This window comes from Mus caroli, chromosome 5 (genome assembly GCF_900094665.2).
Source record: "Mus caroli chromosome 5, CAROLI_EIJ_v1.1, whole genome shotgun sequence".
In the NCBI taxonomy this organism is placed as follows: domain Eukaryota; kingdom Metazoa; phylum Chordata; class Mammalia; order Rodentia; family Muridae; genus Mus; species Mus caroli.
This window is the reverse complement of record NC_034574.1, coordinates 29,154,655-29,177,154: the sequence shown is the minus strand read 5'-3', so window position 1 is coordinate 29,177,154 and position 22,500 is coordinate 29,154,655. Positions and strand designations below refer to the sequence as shown.

Sequence of the window (22,500 nt, the reverse complement as noted above, 5' to 3'; positions counted from 1 at the left end):
TCACTAGGCCTTGTTTATATAATTTTTATTTCCCCTAAGAGGTTTTCCATTATCCCAGGGCCCTGGTCCTCTCTCTTCCCCTTTTCTGGGATTATAATGAGGAACTTGACGTAGGATGAACTAAGTGGGCATGACCTCAACAGCCTGGCTTTTGCTCTAGTTGTCTGCCTAAAGGTTCTTATGGAGAAATTTGATGAGTTAGCTTCTGCTTGGGGTAGGAGAGTCCAGGTTAGCCCCAGGCTTAGCCCTAGGGGTCATCACAGGGGCAGGCTGCCCTGTAGGAACAAGGCCATCAGCTATGCATCTCCTCCAGCAGTTACCACCTCCTCATGTTCCTGGCACCTCTCTCTCCTGCAGAGGTCAGACCCACAACTGCTGGCCCAGTTCTACTATGCTGATGAGGAGCTGAACCAGGTGGCTGCAGAGCTGGACAGCCTGGATGGGCGGAAGGAGCCCCAGAGGTGCACACTGCTTGTCAGCCAGTTCCGCTCCTGTCAGGTGAGTGGGACGGTGGGGGCATCGGGGTATGTGTCCACTTGGGGAGTTAGTAGGGGCAAATTCTTGCTTGGGTAAGTTTCTGTAACCAAGGATGGATGCTGTGACCTGTCCTGGTAAGCATGTGACTTTGCCACCGGCTCCCACCCTGTAGAGATGTAATTGGGACCCTGGAAATAATGAAGAAATTAGACCCAAGAGGAGAGTGGTCTTGGGCAGGGCAGGGTCATGTGGGATAGGGAGCTAGGTTGCAAGTGCTAACTGCATAGGACATGTGGGAAGAGCAGAAGCTGAGACCGGAGTTAGTGGAGAGCAGCTGGCTTGGGAAGGGAGGTCCCTGCTCTGGCTGCTCTGGGTAATGTGTGCAGAGTTAGCAGTGGGGGATGTCACTGCACTTGGCTGCTGACTCACGGTGCTGTGAGCTTTTGCTGCATAATTCAGAGGCAGCTCTGGAAGCTGCTACTAAAAATACCTCGCCAGCAGCATTTTCTTCCAGTGCACGAAACGTTCACAAGGCATTTCCAGCAGGAACAAAGTTTTGTCAAGTGACAAGCACGGTCTTTCGAAAGTTCAGGAACTTGCTTTGTGTATTTTGCCTTCAAGTTCTTCCTGGGTCCTCTATTCTGGGAGGTGGGCTGGTGCATGCTCACCTGACAGAGAGCCAGCCCATAGTTGTCACTCTGGTCCCCAAAGCCTTGCTGCATCTGATCTCTACAAAGTAGCCAAGCTGAACACACTCCAGGCTGCTTCTAGGGCATCATTTCCTCCTCTTGTTCTTGTGTATGGCCTGTTCCCTTGGAGCTCCAGTGTAAGGGCTCTTCTGTCTGAGGGTCATAATCTGCTCCTTCTTTCTTTGTGCTCTTTCACTCTGAGCTGTTCAACACAGCCTTCACCCACCATATGTCTGTTTGGATGTTCCAATAGATGCCCTAGGCTCCTCCAGGGCCGGCCTCCCTGATTCCAGGAGCTTGTGTTAGGAGCAGTTCCTGTGAGGGCTGCAGAGGTGAGAAGCTCCACAGGAGAGATGCTCAGAGGGACTGAAAGGTCCTTTCTCCCTTGTTCCTGTCTGTTGGGAGGCAGGACAGCTGTAGTCACTTGGGACATGGCTGTGGCCAGTTTAATGTCTCACTCTGAGCTAGGTGTTCATTGGTGTCAGCAACAAAGTATTATTTTAGGTAGGTTGGGGAAAGGGCTATCAAGCTGGTAGTCCCTTCTTAGGTCAAGGGTCAGGGCTCATCACAGTGAATCTTGTACTGTGAGAAGGGTCTGGGGGGAACACTTAGGTCCAGGCTGTGTCCTAAGGACACACATTCTTTCCTTGTTTTGAGGGCTGGGAGGGAACATGGGGACAGGAAATTGTGCACACCTATCAGGGCTCTTCCTTGTCACTTGACTCATAGGACCCTGTCCCCTGTCTGCTCTCACCTGCTGTCACTTCTTCCACACTCTCCAGCCTCTTAGGCCTGGGATTCAGCTCTTTGCTCCTTTCGGCTTCTCCATGTTCATGCTGTCTGTGTTGACTCAGTTTCTCCCCTGCCCCGATCCAGACAGTGCTTGCCAGCCAGATTGGGACCTGATGGATGGCCCAGGCTCAGCATACACAGCTGGACTCCAGTTTTCATCCTTGGCACCCCATGCAAGTTTTGCTCATGAACCAAGAATTTCATGTCTCTTCCTGATGTTCTGCCTGGCATTGCTTTTTCAAGATTAGTCTCTGAGTGCTTGGTGCTACTCTGTAGAAAGATAAGGGACAGCTATAAACTCATCTTGTGACCTGAGGCCTTGTGATCTGCTGTCCCTCGGTAAGGCCTCAGGTCACACTGCACTGTTCTCCCTGCCCTCCATTCTTACACGGTCCCTCACCACTTCTGACAGTAGAAACATAAGATTTCCCCCATGCCATATGGGTGCCCTCAGCCCAGGGCTTCCTTTGCTTCCTGTCAGAATTGAGGAGAGTGCTTCCTTTACACGTCATATTTGTGGTATGACATGTGTGCACATATACACATGAGTGAAGAGCACTCAGGGTGATATCTGGACATTGCCTGAGCAGGACATTCCTGTCTCTGTGGAGTTGGAAGCTGCTCCATCTTAGATTACCGATCAGCTTGCCAACCTAGAAGCCCTCTGGACCCTGCAGGTCCTTTGTTTATGGAGGCTTCATGCACAGGTGTGGTTAATACCCCCTCTTCCCCTCAGAGTTTGACAGCTAAAATTGAAAATCTAGGTCTGTGTCCTGTAATGGGCAGCCCCGCCCTGAAGCTACTCAAAGCCTGGTTACCTGCAACTTCTCTAATGTAAGATCTATTAATTACCTCAGAGATTTCAAGGAGTTTAGGAATTGTACGTCAAGAAAATGAAAGAAGGGCCAGAGAGATGGCTCAGTGGTTAAGAGCATTGATTGCTCTTCCAGAGGTCCTGAGTTCGATTCCCAGCAACAACACACATGGTGGCTCACAACCATCTGTAATGGAACCAGATGCCCTCTTCTGGTGTGTCTGAAGACAGCTACAGTGTACTCACAAACATAAAATAAATAAATCTTAAAAAAAAGAGAGAGAGAAAGAAAGAAAGTAAGAAAGAAGATGAGAGAAGAACACACATATTTTTGAGGTGGGAGTCTCTGTATGTTGCTTAAGCTGGCCTTGAACTTTTGAGATTCAGTGATATTTCTGCCTTAGCAAGTAGCTTGACTATGCCTGGTCCCTAAATGTATTTCATGGATCACTTTCTAACTCACTCACTGGCTTTGACATCGTTCTTTTAGAGACTACTAGACTTTTTTTTTTTTCTATAAATGATTCCTGCAATTAAAGTTTTGTGCTTCTTTTAAAAAAGATTTATTTTTAATTAATTGTGTCTATGCATGTGTAGTGCACATGAGTACAGGTGCCTGTGGAGGCTAAAAGAGGGGATACCCGATCCCCCTGGAGTTAGAGTTACAGACAACTGTGAGCTGCCTCATGAGGGTTCTCTGTAAGAGCACTATGCACTCTGAACCTCAGAACCATCTCTACAGCTCCAGCCTTGGACTCTTTCTCGATTCCCTGGCTGTCTTGGTTTTGTGTTGTGTGCCGTGCTCTGGTTCCTGAGAACCTGACTGGCTTTCCTAGTCAGTGCTTGGCATATGTGGTGAGTAGACTTGTTCTTACCTTGGGAGAGGCAGCTGTCTGTCTTTTATTGTCAAGCATGCTAGCTGTAGGATTTCTGCAGACTCCCTTTATCATTCTTAGGAAGTTGCCTTCTATTTTATATCTTGCTGAGGGCTCTTATCAGGAATGGGTGCTGGAGTTTTGTCAATACTTTCTTTGTGACTATTGGGATAATCAAGTTTCTTCTTATGGTAAGTGATATGGAATACTTTCATGTAAAATACTGTTATTATTCTCTCTGTTGCCCTCCCTGCTGCATGCAGGTGCTGTGAGGACAGGGCTCTGTCTATAACATCCACTAGGTCACCCCCAGTACCTAGCACATATCAACACATTCAATTATATGAGTGGCTGACCTAAAATACTGTCCCTTTCTCTTCTTCCTTCTGTCCCCTCTTTCCTCCCCCTCCCTCTAAGGTATTTTGTTTTTTGTTTGTTTTTTTTTTTGTTTTTAGATAGGGTCTTGCTTAGTCAGGTTGGGCTTGAACTCATAATCTTCTTGTTCTAGCCTCCTAAGTATAGTTGCCCACCACCATGCCTGGAGGGTTTCTTCTTTAATGATGTCCTTTATTTATTTACTCGCTTTCTGACAATAATCAGGGCATCACATAAGTGTAAGCTGTGTCAAACTGCTGAAAGTTTGAATACCGTGCCAGTATACACACTCGGGCTTCACATCATTTCTATATTTAGGGTTACAATTACGTAGCTTTGGAAGGAATCTTGGACTCACCTGGTCCTGCTAGTTGTGTATCTTCCAGAAGGTGACTCCTACATTGCATCATTACATATATTCTAGCAAAAACTCAGTGCCATTGAAAGCTGCCTATAAGAAAGCTAACACCCCAGCAGAAAGAGAGTGGAGAAACCAAGCCAGCATCACACATAAGCCAGAAAGATAAGACAGCATTTGACCATACTCTTAACCAAAGTAGACTTTTAAAACTGTAGAATGTCTGGTATATAACCCCATGATAAGAACTCTTGTTTATTGTGTGTAAGGCCATGGGTTCAATGCCTGTGACCAGCCACAAATAGAGAAACAAAGCAGAATCGGTCAGACATGCTATTAAGATGTGCAGAATCGAGCTTCTCTTTCTACTCTCATGGAACAATGCCCTTTTTTGAATTATTTTAATCTCCTCAAGTTGCTTTAAGACTTTTTATATGTAATAGTTATGTGTGCTGTCACATACCTGTAACCCAGCACTTGAGAGGCAAAGAAAGATTAGGAGTTTAAGACCAACCACGGCTGCACAGTAAGTTTGAGGCCAGTCTGGTATATACGTTTCTGCCTCAAAATGTGAATTTAAAACAACAGAAGTTCTGCATCTATATTCATGAAGATTACTCATCCAGCCCTGTTTTGGTATCAGGATATCGTGCACACTATACAGTGTTTTGGAGAGATTCTCACTTCTGCATTTTTGCAAGGAGGGGGTTGTGAGTTTGTGTCAAATTGGTGTTATTTTTCTGTTTGAGCCTTGAGGCTTCTCTGTGGGAATATTTTTAACTTCGGCTTCATTTTATTGAATATGTACGAGGCTTTTCAGGCTTTCAAAGTCTTCTGGAAGAGTTTGGGTAGTTTGTATAGTTCAAGAAATTCGCCGGGCACGCCTTTAATCACAGCACTCGGGAGGCAGAGGCAGGCGGATTTCTGAGTTCGAGGCCAGCCTGGTCTACAAAGTGAGTTCCAGGACAGCCAGGGCTACACAGAGAAACCCTGTCTTGAAAAAACAAAAAAAAAGAAGAAAAGAAATTCTGTCCAAGTTGTCGGCGTGGATTGTTCGTTTTTTAATATCTGTAGGATGATGAGTGATGCCTTCTCTGCTGGCGTAAGTTGTGTCGCCTTGACTATGTTGGTAGAACCTTGTCAGTTTTATTCATCATCTCTACTGAACTTTGCTGATTTTCTCTTCCATGGGACTCTTTATCTGACAGTGTATATCTAGAGAGAGAACACACCTGTCCCTAATGACCTACTCCCATGTGTGTGGGGGCCCAGTGGGAGGTCTCCCATTCAGCCACTCAGGAGGTACCTCTTGTGTTTTAAGGGCTTAGGCTGATCAGAACTGTGCTGGTCCAAGCCGACCTCTACTCACCGTGATGAGATATAGGTTACTCCTAGTTGCTCTGAGATGTGGAGGATCTTACCCTGCGGGCCCCGTGAGTGTCTTGACTGCTCACAATCTTGTTTTGTCTGGTTCCTGCTGAATCCAAGAGGGGTACGTCCTGTCTCCATCCTCAGGGCCCTTGTTACATGTTCTCTGCTGCTGTCCCTGGAGTCCAGCTGCCTTGGTCCCACTGGGTGCCACATCCCCATGCTGTACAGGGCATGCCTGGTTTCCTTCCATCTCAGAGCCAATGCCCATTCTCATCTGACATGCGAAGTCCATGCCTGAGAGCCATTGTTTTCCTCTGCTACTTGGTGCAGAGCAAATTTTAGTTCTGGCAACTCCACCTTGGCTGGGTTCAGAATTCCCAGTCAAGGGCTGAGGAGATGGCTCAGTGGGTAGGAGTGTTTGCTATACAAATATGAAGGTCTGTGTTCAAATTCTCAACTATCGTATAAAAAGCTGGCTGAGCTGTATCCGTGTATGTCTGTAAGCGATTACCAGTGCTGTAAGCGATGTGGGGAATAGAGGCTCTCCAGGACATGCTAGATGGTCAGCCCAGCTAGAGGTTCAGGGAGCGACCCTTTTGCAAGAGAACTCAGAGATTGATAGTGGGACACCCAACATTCTCCTCTGGCCTCTCTGTGTGTGCAGACGGGTGTACACACATTTAAGTCACACACTCGTATGTACACGCACACACACATACACACACACACACACACACACACAGTGCAGTGGGTGTGGTGATATACTTGGGAAGCAGACATAGGATTCCTACAAGTCCCTGCCCCTCCCCAGGCTACAAAATGAGAGGTTGTGTCAAATAAAACAAACAAGTAGCTGAGCATGGCAGGTCCCCAGGTTTTACAGACGTTAGCTTGTGTAGCCTCCAGGCTACTATGTACTGTGCTCTCCAATTTGCTGCTGAGAATCAGAAAAGTCGGGTGTCCTGCCATGGTTTGCACAGCCTTTGGGGTAGAGGTGGAGCTGCCCTTGTATTGGCAGGCGGGGACTTTCCTGTTCTATCTGCTGGTCCCAGAGCAGGTAGGAGGGTCACTGCTTGGTGAAGGAGTAGGGTCTGAAAGTGCTGACCCAACAGACTTTCCTTATGCGGTCCTAAGGTGTGTGTTTGTGCCCCTGTGATAAAACCGAGGTTCAGACAGGCCAAGGGTCCCCAGCTGGTTGTCATTGGTGCTTGGGGACCCTTTTACTCATACTTGATGTTAACTCTGTTGTAAAAACTGACATTGCCACTCTGAGGAGATTCTCACATAGTGAAAGGGCTGGCTTCACACGTTAGCCCTCAGCACTGTCTCTGCCTGGAAGGAAATGGACACATGAAGGATAACGTACGCTTGTTATGGGAATAATAGTGATGAAGAAATGGACAGCGAAAGTCATGTACGTGTGCATGTGCCTGTGAGTGTGCATGTGGCAGGTATGTGTGACAGGGTCTCTACTGAAACTGGAGCCAGCAAGTCCCCAGGGCTGTCCTGTCTCCTCCCCAGCTCCTTGTGCTAGGGTTACAGATGAGCTCCTGTACCCTACTTTTAAGAGTTGGTGCTGGGGAGGCTGGTGAGATGGCTCAGTGGGTAAGAGCACCCAACTGCTCTTCTGAAGGTCCAGAGTTCAAATCCCAGCAACCACATGGTGGCTTACAACCATCTGTAACGAGATCTGACTCCCTCTTCTGGTGTGTCTGAAGACAGCTACAGTGTACTTACATATAATAAATAAATTAATTAATTAAAAAAAAGAGTAGGTGCTGGGGACCCAAACTCAGGTCCTCATATTTGCACAGCAAGCATTGTATGTGCTCAGCTGTCTCCCCAGTCCCCAAAGTCAAGATTTTATAGGAGCCCACTGACCTAGTGTCCAAGAGAACTTGTATGGGTGGGTGTTCAGAGGCACCCGGGGTAGCCATGGCTCCAGGCATTTAGAGGGACAGGCAAGGAGGGAAGTTGAAGACCTTTTTTTTTTCTAGGAAGATGGTTCAATTGTTACAAAGAGTGATGGGATATCTATTCCTCAGCCATCAAATGGGCTCAGTCCCAGGCCTGTGTGCCAGCAACAGGCCACTAGGGGGTGCTGTCGCAGGAGGGGGCGAGGCAGGATGTGCTGCTAGATCACTTCTGTAGTTTGGGTGAGCAGTCTTTCTTTCTGTTTCAGGACAATGTGTTAAACATCATTAATCAGATCATGGAGGAGTGTATCCCTCAGGACCGTGCCCCTCGGGATTTCTGCGTCAAGTTTCCAGAGGAGATCCGGCATGACAACTTGGCTGGCCAGCTGTGGTTCGGGGCTGAGGTAGGGGGCAGCTGCTGGGATTCTGGGCCCTAAAATTGAACATCCTTTTCCAGCCATGTCCACATGAAGCCACGTGAAGTCTCCTCTAGGGGACCTGTCCTCCCTTTGTCTCCCCAGAGGGCATGATCTGAGCTTCCTTGGCCACCAGCCCTAGGAATATCATGGGGAGCCATAACCCTGTGCTCCCCACCAACGCTGGGGCAGATGAAGTTTCTCATGTGATTGTTAGACTCTTGGGTCCTCAAGCATCCAGGATCCTGACTCTGCTCCTCAGATTCCAGTGTGAGCATAGTTCTCCCCCTTCCACTGCCATGACAGCCTTCAGGGGGCCTACCACATCTCACTACCCTACCACATCTCACTTTAGCTTATCTTCAGTGACACAGGAAAATGGCTTCCCCAGGAGGTAGTAGGACCACTGTCCTCCCTGTCTGGGAACTTCCTGTACCCCTCAACAAAGTGAAGTCCCAGTGTATCTCCCTTGACTGTGTTCTCAAAGCACTGGAGGTTCAGGGCTCTGACTGCGGCCTGCCAGCCGTCATCCCTCTGTGCTGTCCTCCCTTACATCCCTCCCCATGCAACTGTGGCCCTTCCCTGCCCCGTGCTTCATTTTATCTCACCTCTCCACATCCTTCCCACGCCTCTCATAGGAACCATCTCACTGGCTCTTCCCTGAGGTTCTGATTGGTCTGGCAGCCACAGCCTCTTCAAGCCTCAGTAGTCACTGTTATAGTGTGGCCCAGGGCAGAGGCTCCTGTGAGGATCTTGGAAGGAGACAGGCCCGGCTCAGTTAGTTAACTGGTGTGTGTGTGGGGAGTGCTGCTGGGGGTGGCACCTGGAGTTCAGCGCTCCCCTTCAGGATACACCTGGGAAGTCAGTGACCCCCTTCCCTCAGCTGACAGGAAATTGCTTCTGGTCCTGATTGATGCTAACAGGATTGGCTGGCGGATTGGTTCTTGCCCTAAGCTGGTGAAGGCTAGCTAGTGGACTGAGCATTTATACTGGAAGAAGCCAACTGGGAGCTGCCCATATTCCTTGGTCCCCACCTTGAGAGTAGCAGGCAAACACCTATGTTTCTGAGCACAGGCTGGGGTCTTTCACAGATGTGGGGGGTTTGAGGGTGCATGGAGGCCTCTTCACCAACCAGTTGTAGGATGCTTCTTAAGTATGTCAGGGAGATCATGTTCCTGTTAACTTTATATGTGTGTGTGTGTGCTTGCACTCTTGCGTGGGAGCACGCAGCACCTATGACTTCCCAGAAAGGTCATGGCCTACAGGGTGGCTGGACCCTTGCTGCTGTCCTGCTCCAGGACACAACCCTGAGTGTGGTTTTTAGATGCTCTTGGCTCCCTCCCAGCAGCCACCCTGGACCAGGAGGCAACGAGAGTCACATTACTGGGTCCCTCTGTATTGAGTCCCACACTGAGCACTGAGGCCATGATGGGTACAGAGTCAGGGTCCTTCTGAGGACCTGCAACTGCTAAGAGCCCCTCTTAGTGGACTCTGAAGCCCACTCCCCTGCCCACAGTGCCTGGCAGCTGGCTCCATCATCATGAATCGGGAGCTGGAGAGCATGGCCATGCGGCCACTGGCCAAGGAGCTGACACGAAGCCTGGAGGACGTGCGGGGCACTCTCCGTGACCAGGCACTCCGAGACCTCAACACTTACACAGAGAAGATGCGGGAGGCGCTGAGGCGCTTTGATGTCCTGTTTGCTGAGTTTGAACTGAGGTGACCTTGATAGCCCTGTGCCTATGCTTTAGACATTTGGAAGAATGGCTTTTGCTTATCATTTTGGGGTTCCAGCTCTTTGGGGCCACTTCTTGATGTTTCCATGTAGAAGATGTTGAGGGAGGAGTTGGGTGGATCTATGTGGGTGTGTGTAAGGGAACCTTCAAAGGAGGAGGGAAAACAGAGGGTTTAGAGTACAGCAGGGCTCTGGCAGTCACAGCCCCTGGGGGACAGGGCTCAGGACAGGCTCACCAGAGAGGCCCGCTGTGCTTTATGTGCCAGCAGACAGGAAATCCATGCTTGCTGATTATAGGATACCATGACTGGCCTCTAGAAGGAAGTAATCTCTCAGAAGTCCGAGTGCAGACGATGAGGGTGATTTCCATGTGTCTCATAGCAAGGAAAAGAACTAGAGTTCCTAATTTAGAAGGCATGAAAATGTTCTTGCTGGGATCAGGTAAACAAGCTGAAAAACATCATGTAAACAACACCCCAGCTGTTCAGCCAGCACCCTTTCAGCCCTGTGTATATCTGGGGCCACTCCTAGGCAGCTGAGGTACGCAGGGCCCAAGTTTGTACTCCATGGGAAAGGGGTCTCCCAGGAGCCTGCTCCCCATCATGGGTCCATATAGACCAATGCACTGCTGGCTCACAGCTGAGGCTGAGGTGGGAACAGTCACTTCAGTGGGTGTGGTGGTTCCATGGCAGTCAGTGCTGAGCAGGGGAGGACTGGCGGCTCTGGTTTAAGTGGTCCCTGTAAAGCTGGGAGCTGTGTATTTATGAAACCAGTGGCACGGGCGGTGGTGGTATTGAGGGCTGGGGTTTTAACTTCATGTTCTTGTTTGGGGGCGGCCTGGGAAGCTGGGGAATGAAGGTCTGACGCCTCTGCCTTGCAGCTATGTCTCAGCCATGGTGCCAGTGAAGTCCCCCAGGGAGTACTATGTGCAACAGGAGGTCATCGTGCTGTTCTGTGAGACAGTGGAGAGGTAAGGGCAGGCTGCTCAGGGTGGCATCTTGTCAGGGATGCCCAGGTGGGAAGACAGCTGCCTGCTGCTTCTCATGCCTACTGGTGCACAGGAGGCAGAGCCCACACGCACTCACACCCCAGGTTCCCTCTGCTCTGGTTCACACGGCAGGTGCCCACAGGTCAGTGGAGTCATGTGACAGACGGGACAGAAGTGTGTGCCTTAGTAGGCAGCTGCTGTCTAGCCCCTCCCCTCCCCTGTCCCCTACTTCTCTTGCCCCCTGCCTCCCTCACTTCTCTACTTTCTTATCCCCCCACTTCCCTACTTGTCTGCTGCCCACCTTAGAGCCTCTGTGGGCCTGTGAGGGCTCAGGCCTGTTCACCACAGGTGGGTTATGACTGCAGCCCTGAGGCCTTGTTTGGCAGATTCTCCAAATAGTCTGGGGCCAAGATTTACAGAGATTTTCAACCGTGGTGCTTATTTTGAAACTGATTAAGTCACACCATACGTTGTTATTTTTTAAGAGGCAGATCGTTCGCCGTTTATGCCTTCAGAAGTGTTTCAAATTGCCAGAAAACAAGGTGGCTGAAAGTACATTTTGCTTTGAAGTCCTGATGGCTCAGCACCTGCTTCTAGGGTGTTTGTTGTATTGGGAAAGCCACCTGCTTACGGTGGGGGAAGGGAACTAACCTAGATTTCAGAGGAGGTGCTAGATTGGGGAATATTCTTGCCTCATGTTTATGCTTGGCCCTTGAGTTGTCTTGGCTTCCAGGTTAGGCAAAGTACTGGTAATGGCAGACACCTGACAGAATGACAGCTATCTTCCCACAGATTCCCACACCCCATTGCCCTTCCATTCCTTAGTGTGACAGAATTGGAACAAGAGGAAATCAGACTGAGCTGTGGCTACTTGCCTGGGGCTTTCCAAGCAGAGCATGCCTTGTCTTCTGTGTGTAACTGAGGTGGCACAGGTCACCTTCCTCACCTGTCCCCTGGGTGTGAATCCTAGAGAGGATTGGGTACTCTGCTCCCCCCACCCCCATACTTGGAGTCTACCCAGGGATACCCTCTCACTCCCTTCCCTTCTGCCAGAGCCTTGGATTTTGGGTATCTGACCCAGGACATGATCGACGACTACGAACCCGCCCTCATGTTCACCATTCCTCGGCTGGCCATTGTGTGGTGAGTGTCCCCTGCTTCCTGGGTCCTGGTGATGGTCCTCACACACTGCAGACTCTGCAGTGGTTAACTCCCAGCAGTGCACAGTCTGGCTTCCTCAACAGAGAGGAGCCAAGTATTCAGAGAACTTCCTGCTTTCCCAGTTGGGGAGGGTGGCACTCATATTGCAGACTGAGTCAGTGAGTCCTGCTGCCCCGTGCTGGAACGATGAGATGGACACACACACACAGTGCAGTCTCTTGGGTATACAGTACAGGGCTTAAAGAAGACAAGGGGCTCTGGTTCCCAAAGGAGAATACGGTTTGTGTGAGTGGCTTCTGGTCTGTAGGAAGATGGAGCCCATTAGTTCAGGTGAGCTGTGGTCTAACTTGTGCCTGGGCCCACCAAGGGGACCCTTTCCCACTAGCAAGGTAGGACATATGTGGGGAGAATAAGGAACTCACTGGTCAGACTTGAGAGTCTTGTAGGGTTCAAGATGTCAAGATAGAATGTAGGATCTGGGGTCTTCCGTACCTCAAAGACTGTGTTCAATCACTTGCTAGGAATTCTGAGTATCTGGGACTAAGAGCAAAGCCCAAGTTGGAGCTCCATCTGGGTGTTCACGGGGTTGGCGGGGCTTGGTGATGGTTGGCTGGGTATGAAGACTGGGAGATGGACTGGTATGCGGGAGCATAGCTAAGATAAGAGTGAGGACGGAGAGCCCTGTAGGAGAAGGAGAGGGAACAGAGGCCAGGCTGCATCTAAGTCTAGGCCATGGAGAGGTTTCACAGCAGGACCTCAGGGAATCTAGAGCATAGACACATAGCAGCCTCCCATGGGAGGTGGAAACACAGGGGTGGAAAGGTGGTGGTTCAGAACAGCCAATGTTCTGGGCCTGCAAAAATGGGGTCACTTTCCTCTGTTGTATAGGCAAGCACTGGGGTAGGTATTGGGAGAAGCAGAGCAGGGGCTGGTGCCAGTCCAGATACTCCCTGCCAGGAGCTGGCTCAATGGCTTAGATGTCTTCAGAGAAGGCCTTCAGGATTATGTTTGAGCACTGTCTGGTGTTTACAGAACCCCCTAATAGCTCATTCCCACTCAGTCCCTTCCTTATACAGTCCCCCTGTCCTTACAGTGTCTCTTCCTTCTCTTCAGCATATCCAAAGGGTCACCATCACAGCCCAGGGATGCCACTTTAAAATACCCTTAGTCAGCAGAATCTGGGAATATCCTGTCTTCTGAGCATGTTGAGCTGGAGGACTGGACGTCCCCGATAGCGCACATAAAGTGTGCAGGAGTGACTGTTTCCAGGTGGACCTGTGGGCCGGTGCTGGCTCACAGCTGTCTCTGGTTCATTAAGAGGAAGTGGCGCATTGGTTTGGTCCTCACCTCTCGTCTTTGAAAAACAAAACAGAGAGTTCTTTGCAATGTCCATCTTGTTAGTGCTGACCAGCAAAGGTCTTAGAGTGTTTAAGAACAGGCACTGACCCTTATCCCAACGAGCAATGCATCTCTGAGAGTGGATGTTGTAGCACAGAAAATCTCACCTCTCCCTTAACAGACCATTGTCAGTGCTTTGAAGTGCAGTACCCAACACTAACCCACAACCCAGGAGCATACACCTATGATATCCAAGGGCTGGCTCCCCTGGAAGCTCTACAGACCCGGCTGCCATAGTGGATTGTGCATTTCCACCCTGCTCTGACCCCTGCTCTCCTGGCTGAGTGCAGGTGGGATTGGGGAACAGCTTATTCAGAAGCCGTTGGGAGCACCCTGAGGTTTATCTCAGGCAGCACACTAGTTTTAAAATAAACAGAGGTGTCAGACAGCCCCTGCTTGCGCTGTTTCCAGATTTAACTCTGGAATCTGGTTTTGTTTTCTTTTCCTTGTTGGTTGGTGGGTTAAGACAGTTTCATATAGCCCTAGCTGGCCTTGAACTCATCATGTGGCCAATGGCGACCCCAAGCCTCTACCCCATGAAGACTGGATCACAGGGTTACCCACCACGCTCAGTTTTATTCTGAAGTCTGTTTTCCATGTTTATTCCACATTTTACCAGTGGTTCCACAGCCATCTGTGCCTGAACAAATGTGGCTGATGAACAGTGGCTAGTCCTCACTGGCCGGTATCATGGGTGCCATCCTGCCAGCAGCTGGATCAGTAGCCCACCCAGAGCACTAGTCCTGGAGCAGAGTAAGACCGCTGTGGGTGAGGGCTTGATTCTGGGGGGTTCCTCCTAGAGGTAGGCATGTAGCACCTTCTCCTCAGGGTGGGAGGAAGGCCTAAAAAAAGAGCTGAGAGGATTGAAGGGGTCTCCACCAGGCAGAGTGCACCCAGGGCGTATGGGAAAGGAGAGCAGACACAGGAACATGGCCCGTAGAGCGTGGAGCTTTGGCTGGAGATAGGGGACATTGCATAGTTAACTGAGAGGGTCCTCAGGAGCTGGCCCATAACCTCAGAGCCAGGTATGGATCTGAGGGAGCCAGAGGTGCAGTGTCTGTAGAATCCACCCAGGGAGACCCACTGTGGGTGCTTCTCTCACACCACCACTCTTGGTGCTCACCAGGTCCACACAACTCACAACCCCATGCTCTCTTAATTCTCACACTTAGCAGCTTCCCAGGAGGCGGTCCACATGGTGAGCACGTATTGATATTGTGTAACCACTGTGTGCCTGGCCCTGCACCCATCCCAGAAGTCAGGCCATGCCTGGGCAGGGTTTGTCTGGAAAGCCACTCTCCTTTAGGTTCCGATGTCATTTTAATGTATTTATCTTAAAAAAAAAAAAAAACAGTTCCTTAAAAGAATAAAGAAACCAAAACCTATAGATTCAGTAGTGACTTTCCAGCCTGTCCATTTCGTTGACCAATATGGCCTGTGTCAAAGGGTCACTATTGCCTACCAGCCCAGGATCCCACTGGCCTCCCCTGGATGAAGTCGGTATCAACTATATCTCCCCAGAAGGCCTCTCCACCCCACAGCAACCCCTGTAGTTGGCTCCAGCACTTCTGTGCTTAGAGCCATCTGTGTGAGCCTGGCCCTTCGCCCCACCTACTCTTTGTCAGAACAAAGGCACCTCTTAGCCTGGGGGAGCAGTGGTCCTGGAAATATTCAGATAAGAAGGGCACTGTACCTGTTCATACCTCGCCAAGACCTCGCCTCCTAGATAACAGACCTGCCCACGCACATGGATGCCGCAGCCTGGCCTCTGCCTCAGTGATCCGTAAAGGATCCGTACTGCATATCCACTTCTTTCTGGTTCTGCCTTCAGTTCTTTACTTCCAGGTTCACATAATGATATACTCGCTCTATTTGGTTTTTTAACATTCTATAAGTACAGCTTCCCACTATCAGACCCTTCCATGAATTTTTCAGATCATAGTTTCACCACAGCTAAACTTGGGTACTGGTTGGCACTAACTTCAGAATAGAGTACCACAGACACCTCACACCCCTTACCCTTTGTGGGTACAAGTGCCACCTACATTCACACATATGTCCGAGTACATTCATTCATTCATTCATTCTCTATCTCTTTCTCTCTCGAGCCTAGTTTTTGTTTCTGTAGAATTTCCGGTCCTGCAGTTGTCTAAATAGGGTTTGTGCTGTGGGTGTGTATCCCCCCAGGAAGGCAGGCTCCCCTCCGGCACTGACTGGAGGGTGCAGCATGGTGGGCTTTGGTAGAACTTTGCCACTTTGAATTGACAAGACTTAGATGCATATTTATACAGATTACCCATAAAGTAGCACTTGTAATAAAAATATTTGAGGGGATGAATATCTAAAACTAAGGCACTGACTGTGATACTTCTGTGACTAAAATATGAGAAACCCGAGTGTTAAGGAAACATCCGCACTGTGATAAATACAGACTCATAGCCAAGTGCTGTCAGTACAAGATTGATTTTAAAAAGTAATTTACTTACTTCACATTCACTGCTGTCTGCCTGCGTGTATATCTGTGTGAGGGCGTTGGGTCCCCTGGAGCTGCAGTTACAGCAGGTGTGAGCTGCCATGTGGGTGGGAAGTAAACCTGGGTTCTCTGGAAGAATAGCCTTAAGTGCTCTTAACTGCTGAGCCATCTCCTCTCCAGCCTACTTTTTTTTTTTTTTTTTTTTTAATTTAAGACAGGGTCTCACATGTCTCAGGCTGACCTGGAATTTGCTATGTATCCAAGAATGACCTCGAACTTCAGGTCTTCCTCTCTCCACCTCCCACGTGACGGGATCACAGGCATGCACTGCTGGGATTAGAACCAGAGTCTCATACATGCCACAATAGTTACCTGCATGCCATGCATACCAACTGAGTTACAGCCCTAGCCCTCTGTAAAAATGAACACTTGTGTAAACAAAAGGCAAAGAAATGTGTTTTTACCATGATGATAAACTACAAACAACATAAAACAACATCTTAGCCCTTTAAAAAATTTTTTTATTAGTAGTGTATATGTATGGTGTGTGTATGTGTGTGAGCATGTGTCTGAGTTTGTGTGTGTGTGTGTATGAGTGAGCATATGTGTGTGTATGTGTGAGCATGTGTGTATGAGTGAGCATGTGTGTATGTGTGTGTGTGAGCATGTGTGTATGTGTGTGTGTGAGCATGTGTGTATGAGCATGTGTCTGAGTATGTGTGGGTGTGAGTGTCTGTGTATGAGTGAGCATGTGTCTGAGTATGTGTGAGAATGTGTGTGTTTGTGTGTGAGTGAGTATGAGTGAGCATGTGTGTATGTGTGAGCATGTGTGTATGTGTGTGTGAGCATGTGTGTGAGTATGTGTGAGTGTGTGTCTGTGTATGAGTGAGCATGTGTCTGAGTATGTGTGAGAATGTGTGTGTTTGTGTGTGAGTGAGTATGAGTGAGCATGTGTGTGTGTATGTGTGAGCATGTGTGTATGTGTGTGTGAGCATGTGTGTGAGTGTGTGTGTCTGTGTATGAGTGAGCATGTGTCTGAGTATGTGTGAGAATGTGTGTGTTTGTGTGTGAGTGAGTATGAGTGAGCATGTGTGTGTGTGTGTGTAGGTCAGTGGGCAGCCCGCAGGATCCAGCTCTCCTTCCATGGTATGTATTCTGGGCATGGAGCTCAGGTTGTGAGGCTTGGCAGCAGTGACTTTACCTGCTGAGCCAGCTGGCCCCCATTTTAACCCTTTCTGAGTGAGCACTTCAGTGTTGTCAGACACTGCCCACCTCCATCCTAAAAATCCCTGTCAGGATGGAATGCCACCATCCCGTCCCCTATCCTGGCACTCGCTGCTCTTCTTCCCATGTAGATCTGACAATATGAGGAATTTTCTGTGAGTAGAGCCACACGGAATTTGCTTATTTTCTCTCAGCACATTAAAATATTCTTTTCTTTTTTTTTTAGGATTAATATTCCATTGAATGCAATTAAATGTTATTTGAAACATGAAGTTTTTGGGTGTTTGTTGTTTGTTTTTCCAGTGCTGGGGATGACCCCTGGGCTTTGAGCATGCCAGGCAAGTGCTGTATTACTAAGCCATACCCTCAGCCTTAAGTACAAGATTGAAAAAACAGCATTCAAAAGAATAAAATGACTAGGAATAAATTTAGCCAAGGAGGTCAAAGACATAGCTACTGAGGACTGCAAACCATTTGTAGGGGGAAAAACATAGGAAAAAAAATCTACCAAGATAGAAAGGCAGCCCATAGCCTATGTTCACGGGCTGGGAGGCTCTTGATGCTCTCCAACATGACCTTTGGGTTCACAATCTCTGCAGCCCCCCTCCCCTTTTATGGAAGAAATGGAAAAGCCATCCTGTAAATTCTCATGGAGTCTCCATGGACCCCACAGAGAAAACAAACAACTTCAAAAAGAAGCACAAAGAAAAAAAAAACGATCCACACAGCCTGTTTCAAAACTTACTGCAAATAAAAATGGTGGCCCTGCCCACTTAGGAAGATCTGATGGCCAGCAAAATGGAATCAAGATCAGAAACCCTTCCGTCTGTGCCCAGACGATCCTGGGCCAGGATGCCCAGAGCTTCCTTTAAGGAGGAAGGAATGCGGTGTTCAGTGAATGCTACTGGGACGTGGCTGCCACATCTCGAATAGTTATCACCGAATCTGTGTGGCAGCATGGTCACTGTACCCAGATAGTTAGCATTCACACCAGTCTGGATGTTGCAAATGCATCTCAAAGATGAGTTGCCATTTAAGTGAATAAAGTTTTGGGTTCAGCAGATTGCCCTCTTTAATGCAGTGGACCTCACATAATCAGTTGAAACCCAAGGAGAAAACAGGCCAAGATCCCTTAAGTGAGAAGGGATTCTGCCTGTGACTATAGTGACCGCCCTTTCCCAGGTCTCCAGCCTACTTCCCATGTCCCGTGCAGTTGGGCTCTCTCTCTCTCTCTCTCTCTCTCTCTCTCTCTCTCTCTCTCACACACACACACACACACACACACAGCCTCCCTGTCTTCACCCTTTCTCTGTTTGGCCTCCTGTTTCCAGCCTACTTCCCATGTCCCGTGCAGTTGGGCTCTCTCTCTCTCTCTCTCTCTCTCTCTCTCTCTCTCTCTCTCTCTCTCTCACACACACACACACACACACACAGAGCCTCCCTGTCTTCACCCTTTCTCTGTTTGGCCTCCTGTTTCCAGGATACAGTCCCTACCACAAACCCGCTTCTGTCCAGTGTGAGCTCACCGCACGGCAGGACCACAGAGCCCAGAGGTGACACAGTCCCTTGCTGCTGTGACTTTGGATTATTGTTTTGCACACGGAACCCAACCTTTCAAGGGAAAAGAATGCCTTTGATTCTGCTTGTCACTTTTTAACCAAACTGGGTTTGTTAAAGAAGACTGTTACAAACAGACAGGGATGCTGTGGAGTGGCAATAACTGGGACTCTGTTGGCAAGGAGATCAAGTCACCGTGGTGGAAACAAGTAGGGCTCTCCAAGCAGAAATTCCAGTAGCCCTAATCTGTGCTCAGATGAAGGAGCAGAAGCAATGAATGTTTTGTGGGCTCCTGAGAAAGAGATGAGCTGAGGCTTGGCTGACGCAGTTGCTCTCAGAGCTGGGCAGTAGGCCCTGGAGCTTCCAGAAGGCGGCAAGTGAAGGTGGCTGGCAAGGGCATGAGCTGATAGAATCAGGGCTGCCCAGAGGTGGCACCTGAGGGGAGCTGGCCTTCAGCGGGTATTGAGCTGGGTGCCAGATGCTAAATGCTAGGCTGGGACAATGAGGAAAGCTCCAGCCTGTGCACGGAGGGGGCATCCAGGGAAGGGTCAGTCCTGCCTGTGGGTAGACAAGAGGCTGTTTCCTGCCCTGAAGGGTGATAAGAGACACACGGGTCTCTAGCTCATGCTTGGGTTTTGACGCAGCAATTTTAGAGGCTTCTCACGAGCCTCTACAGATCTAGTCTCAGTTTCAGCGAGGTAGACGTCAGTAATGAATGTTCATCTCATCTCTCTGCAGCACTGAAGTGAACAGATACACTCCATGGTTGTTAGATCCTGCTGTGAACAGAGCTAATAAACTTGATGGTAGAGTCTGGATAGTAATTGTAATCACCTTTTCCTTGACTTGTTGAAACTTTACTCATAGGAGGTGAAGGGTAAAGCTATGACTTTGCTAAGTGTGAGTGCCCCAGGGCCCAGCTGGCTGTCAGTCTTCTTGTGTATGCTGAAGCCGAAATCACAGGGCTCATTCAGAGACCTACAGAGCCTAACCACACCGGCTTGTGTGTCTTGATTACAGTGGCCTTGTGGTCTATGCAGATGGACCCCTGAACTTGGACCGGAAGGTGGAGGACATGTCTGAGCTGTTCCGGCCCTTCCACACGTTGCTGCGGAAAATAAGGTGAGGGCTGAAGTCACGTGCTCAGCCCACCCCGACTCATGAGGGCTGGGAGGCGGAGATTGATGTCATGTGCTCAGCCCCCTTTGAGTCACCAGAGCTGGCCACACATCCTCCTCTGTCATACCTGTGCCCACAGTGGCTCAGGCTTGCCTTTGTCTCCTCTGCCTAGGCCTCAGAGTGGTTGGCAGCTCTTGAATGCCAAGCTCAGCGGAACTATAAACTTCCTACCGTGGGTGTACCACATGGCTCAGTGCTTGCTCTCAGTTCATAAAAGCTCTGAGGTTCCCCTCAGGAAGCTCATGTGTCAGTCCCGGTTAGCTAGGCTCCTCAGGTTGTGTTGGAGCCCTTCTGCGATGCCAAACCTTTCTCTTATTGGACAGAGGACCGCCCAGTGGCTCTGTGGGATGGGGATTCATACCCTAGTGATGGCCTCATGATGTGGAGGCCATGACCACCCATCTTCTGGGTGCCTTACTGGTGTTTTCTCCTTTGGCTCTACATAGTGGGTCCTGGTAGCACCCTATGAATTTGGCAGAGTATCCAGAGCCTCCTTAGAACCTTTCAGTACAAGGTGGCCTCAGGCACAGTTAGTGAGGCCAGAGTTTCTTTGTAGACACATAGAATGTATATCTATACAGAACAGATTTAAGAAGAGACTCCTATGATCTTTTCCTGTGGGCAGCCCTGAAGTCTCAGAACCTCTTCAAGTCAGCAGACTGGGAGCTCAGTCTGTTTCACAATTCAGTTTATCCAGTAGATGGCTGTTGGCTGTTTTCCTCTCACTCTGGGTGGAATGCAAACCTAAGCCTTGGAGGCTGAGGACCTTCCCTTCTTGGTTCCAAGGTGAGGGATGACTGTAAATGAGGAGAGACAGCAGACAGTGCTGAGGCCAGGAAGGTAAGCGCAGCCCTGCCTTAGCTGAGGGGTTTCTCAGAGGAAGGATGGGGCGGGTGCTGGGGTAATAAGAGGAAGTTTTGTGGGCTCAGGAGAGAGCTAGGGCCAGAGAGCATCTGAAAATTCAAGGCAAATATTTCCTTGCCCAAGGTTCAGGCTGAGCTGCAGAGCTCAGGTGCAGTGGTCCGGTGGACCTCATCAACACTGAGGGCAGCCAGGCAGCACAGCTGCTGGGTTCAAATGGAGGAGTCCCAAAAACCTTTAGGAGCAAGGGAGGTTTCTCACAGTCCTGTAGACTCTCAGGAGACAGATGTATGCCTCAAGCTCACTGCTTGTTACCCTGGAGATATTTGCCAAATGTTGGCAGTTCATGGGATGGAGGGTTGGGAAACTAGAGGAGGCTGAGTTGGAGCTCAGAGGGCAGAGCACAGAGTCTGAGGACCCTGGTGTATGGGACGATGGAGGCTCACTAGCCTCAGAGTAGCAGTAAGCCTGCTGGATGTCTGGGCCAATGTGATAATGGATCCTACTACCACTAGCCAAAGACTGGAATCCCCTTAGCACAACACAGCATCACTTTCCACTGTTAGAATGTTTTCTGATGTCCATCATGCAGTTCAAACCTGTTGAAAAACATGAAGCGACAAAAAAATGATTTGTAGTCAAGAGAAAAACATGTGACTCATAAGGTAGATTTAACATACAAGGACATGAGCAGTTATCAGTATTGTACTACAGAACATAAAATAAAGAGGGGGTTGGAGAAGAGGAAGGAGAGTTTACCAATTTAGAATCAATTAAAACTATTCTATCTGGGAGTTAGTGGTGCACACTTTTACTCCCAGCACTTGGAAGGTAGAGGCAGGCAGATGTCTGTGAGTTTCAGACCAGCCTGGTCTACAGAGCTAGTCCTAGGACAGCCAAAGTTATACAAAGAAACTCTGTCTTGATAAAAGCCAAGATAATAATAATAACAACAACAACAACAGTAGTAGTAGTAGCAGGAGCAACAGCAGCCGTTATTATTTTCAAGAGCTAAATGTTTGCTGTCTGAAAACAAAAAGCAGTGTATAGATCCAAAAGCAGATCAGACCCAGCAGAGCATGGAAGTAACAAGCCTGAGGCTAGATCAACAAAGGAAGCACAAATGGGAGCCCAAAGACCAAAAGGAGTGAGGAAGCTAGTACACCCAAGCATCAGTCGGGGGGACCTGTGCAACACACTCAGATGTCTAACACAACTCACTGGGATCCCAGAAGGGGAAGAGAGACATGGAGCAGAAGCAATATTCAAAGAAAATGGCCTAGGGCTTTCCAAAACTGATGAGAAATCTATTCATATATTCAGGAGACACAGATCACGAGTAAGATGAGCACAGAACATTCCTGTGCATGTTATAATAAAATTACCAACAACAAAGACTTTTAAAAACTGTGAGAGGAGGAAAATAACATATTACTTTAAAAGTAGCATAAAATAGACCCCCTCTTACACACACACACACACACACACACACACACAGGGACAGGCACATACATACACACAGAGACACACAGACACACACACAAAACAAAAACCTGAGCATGGTGGCACATACCTATAATTCCAGTATTTGAGTTCAAGTCCAGCCAGTGAGAAGGGGGAGGAGGAGGAGAAGAGGAGGAAGAAGAGGAAGAGGAGGAAGAAGAGGAGAAAGAGGAGAAAGGAGGAGGAGGAAGAAAGGAAATGAAAGCAAGCAAGAAAAATAATGAGCTGGGTGTGGTGGCCTTTTAATCCCAGCACTCAGGAGGCAGAGGCAGGCGGATTTCTGAGTTTGAGGCCAGCCTGGTCTACAAAGTGAGTTCCAGGACAGCCAGGGCTATACA

General features: G+C 49.0%; 1 protein-coding gene across 4 annotated transcripts in view; it reads left to right on the top strand.

Moving 5' to 3' along the window:
• The window catches only part of Zfyve28 (zinc finger FYVE-type containing 28), a 91,843-nt gene that overhangs the window by 41,717 nt on the left and 27,626 nt on the right, over positions 1–22,500 (top strand). For 2 of the 4 annotated variants that reach the window (XM_021162370.2, XM_029477343.1), the window contains 6 exons: positions 358–498; positions 7,934–8,071; positions 9,600–9,802; positions 10,699–10,788; positions 11,860–11,949; positions 19,640–19,741. In XM_021162370.2, the coding sequence (XP_021018029.1) occupies positions 358–498; positions 7,934–8,071; positions 9,600–9,802; positions 10,699–10,788; positions 11,860–11,949; positions 19,640–19,741 (764 nt within the window). Of the gene's footprint in view, positions 1–357; positions 499–7,933; positions 8,072–9,599; positions 9,803–10,698; positions 10,789–11,859; positions 11,950–16,056; positions 16,134–19,639; positions 19,742–22,500 lie in introns of those variants that run through there. The other 2 variants (XM_029477344.1, XM_029477342.1) reach the window with 2 other exon arrangements.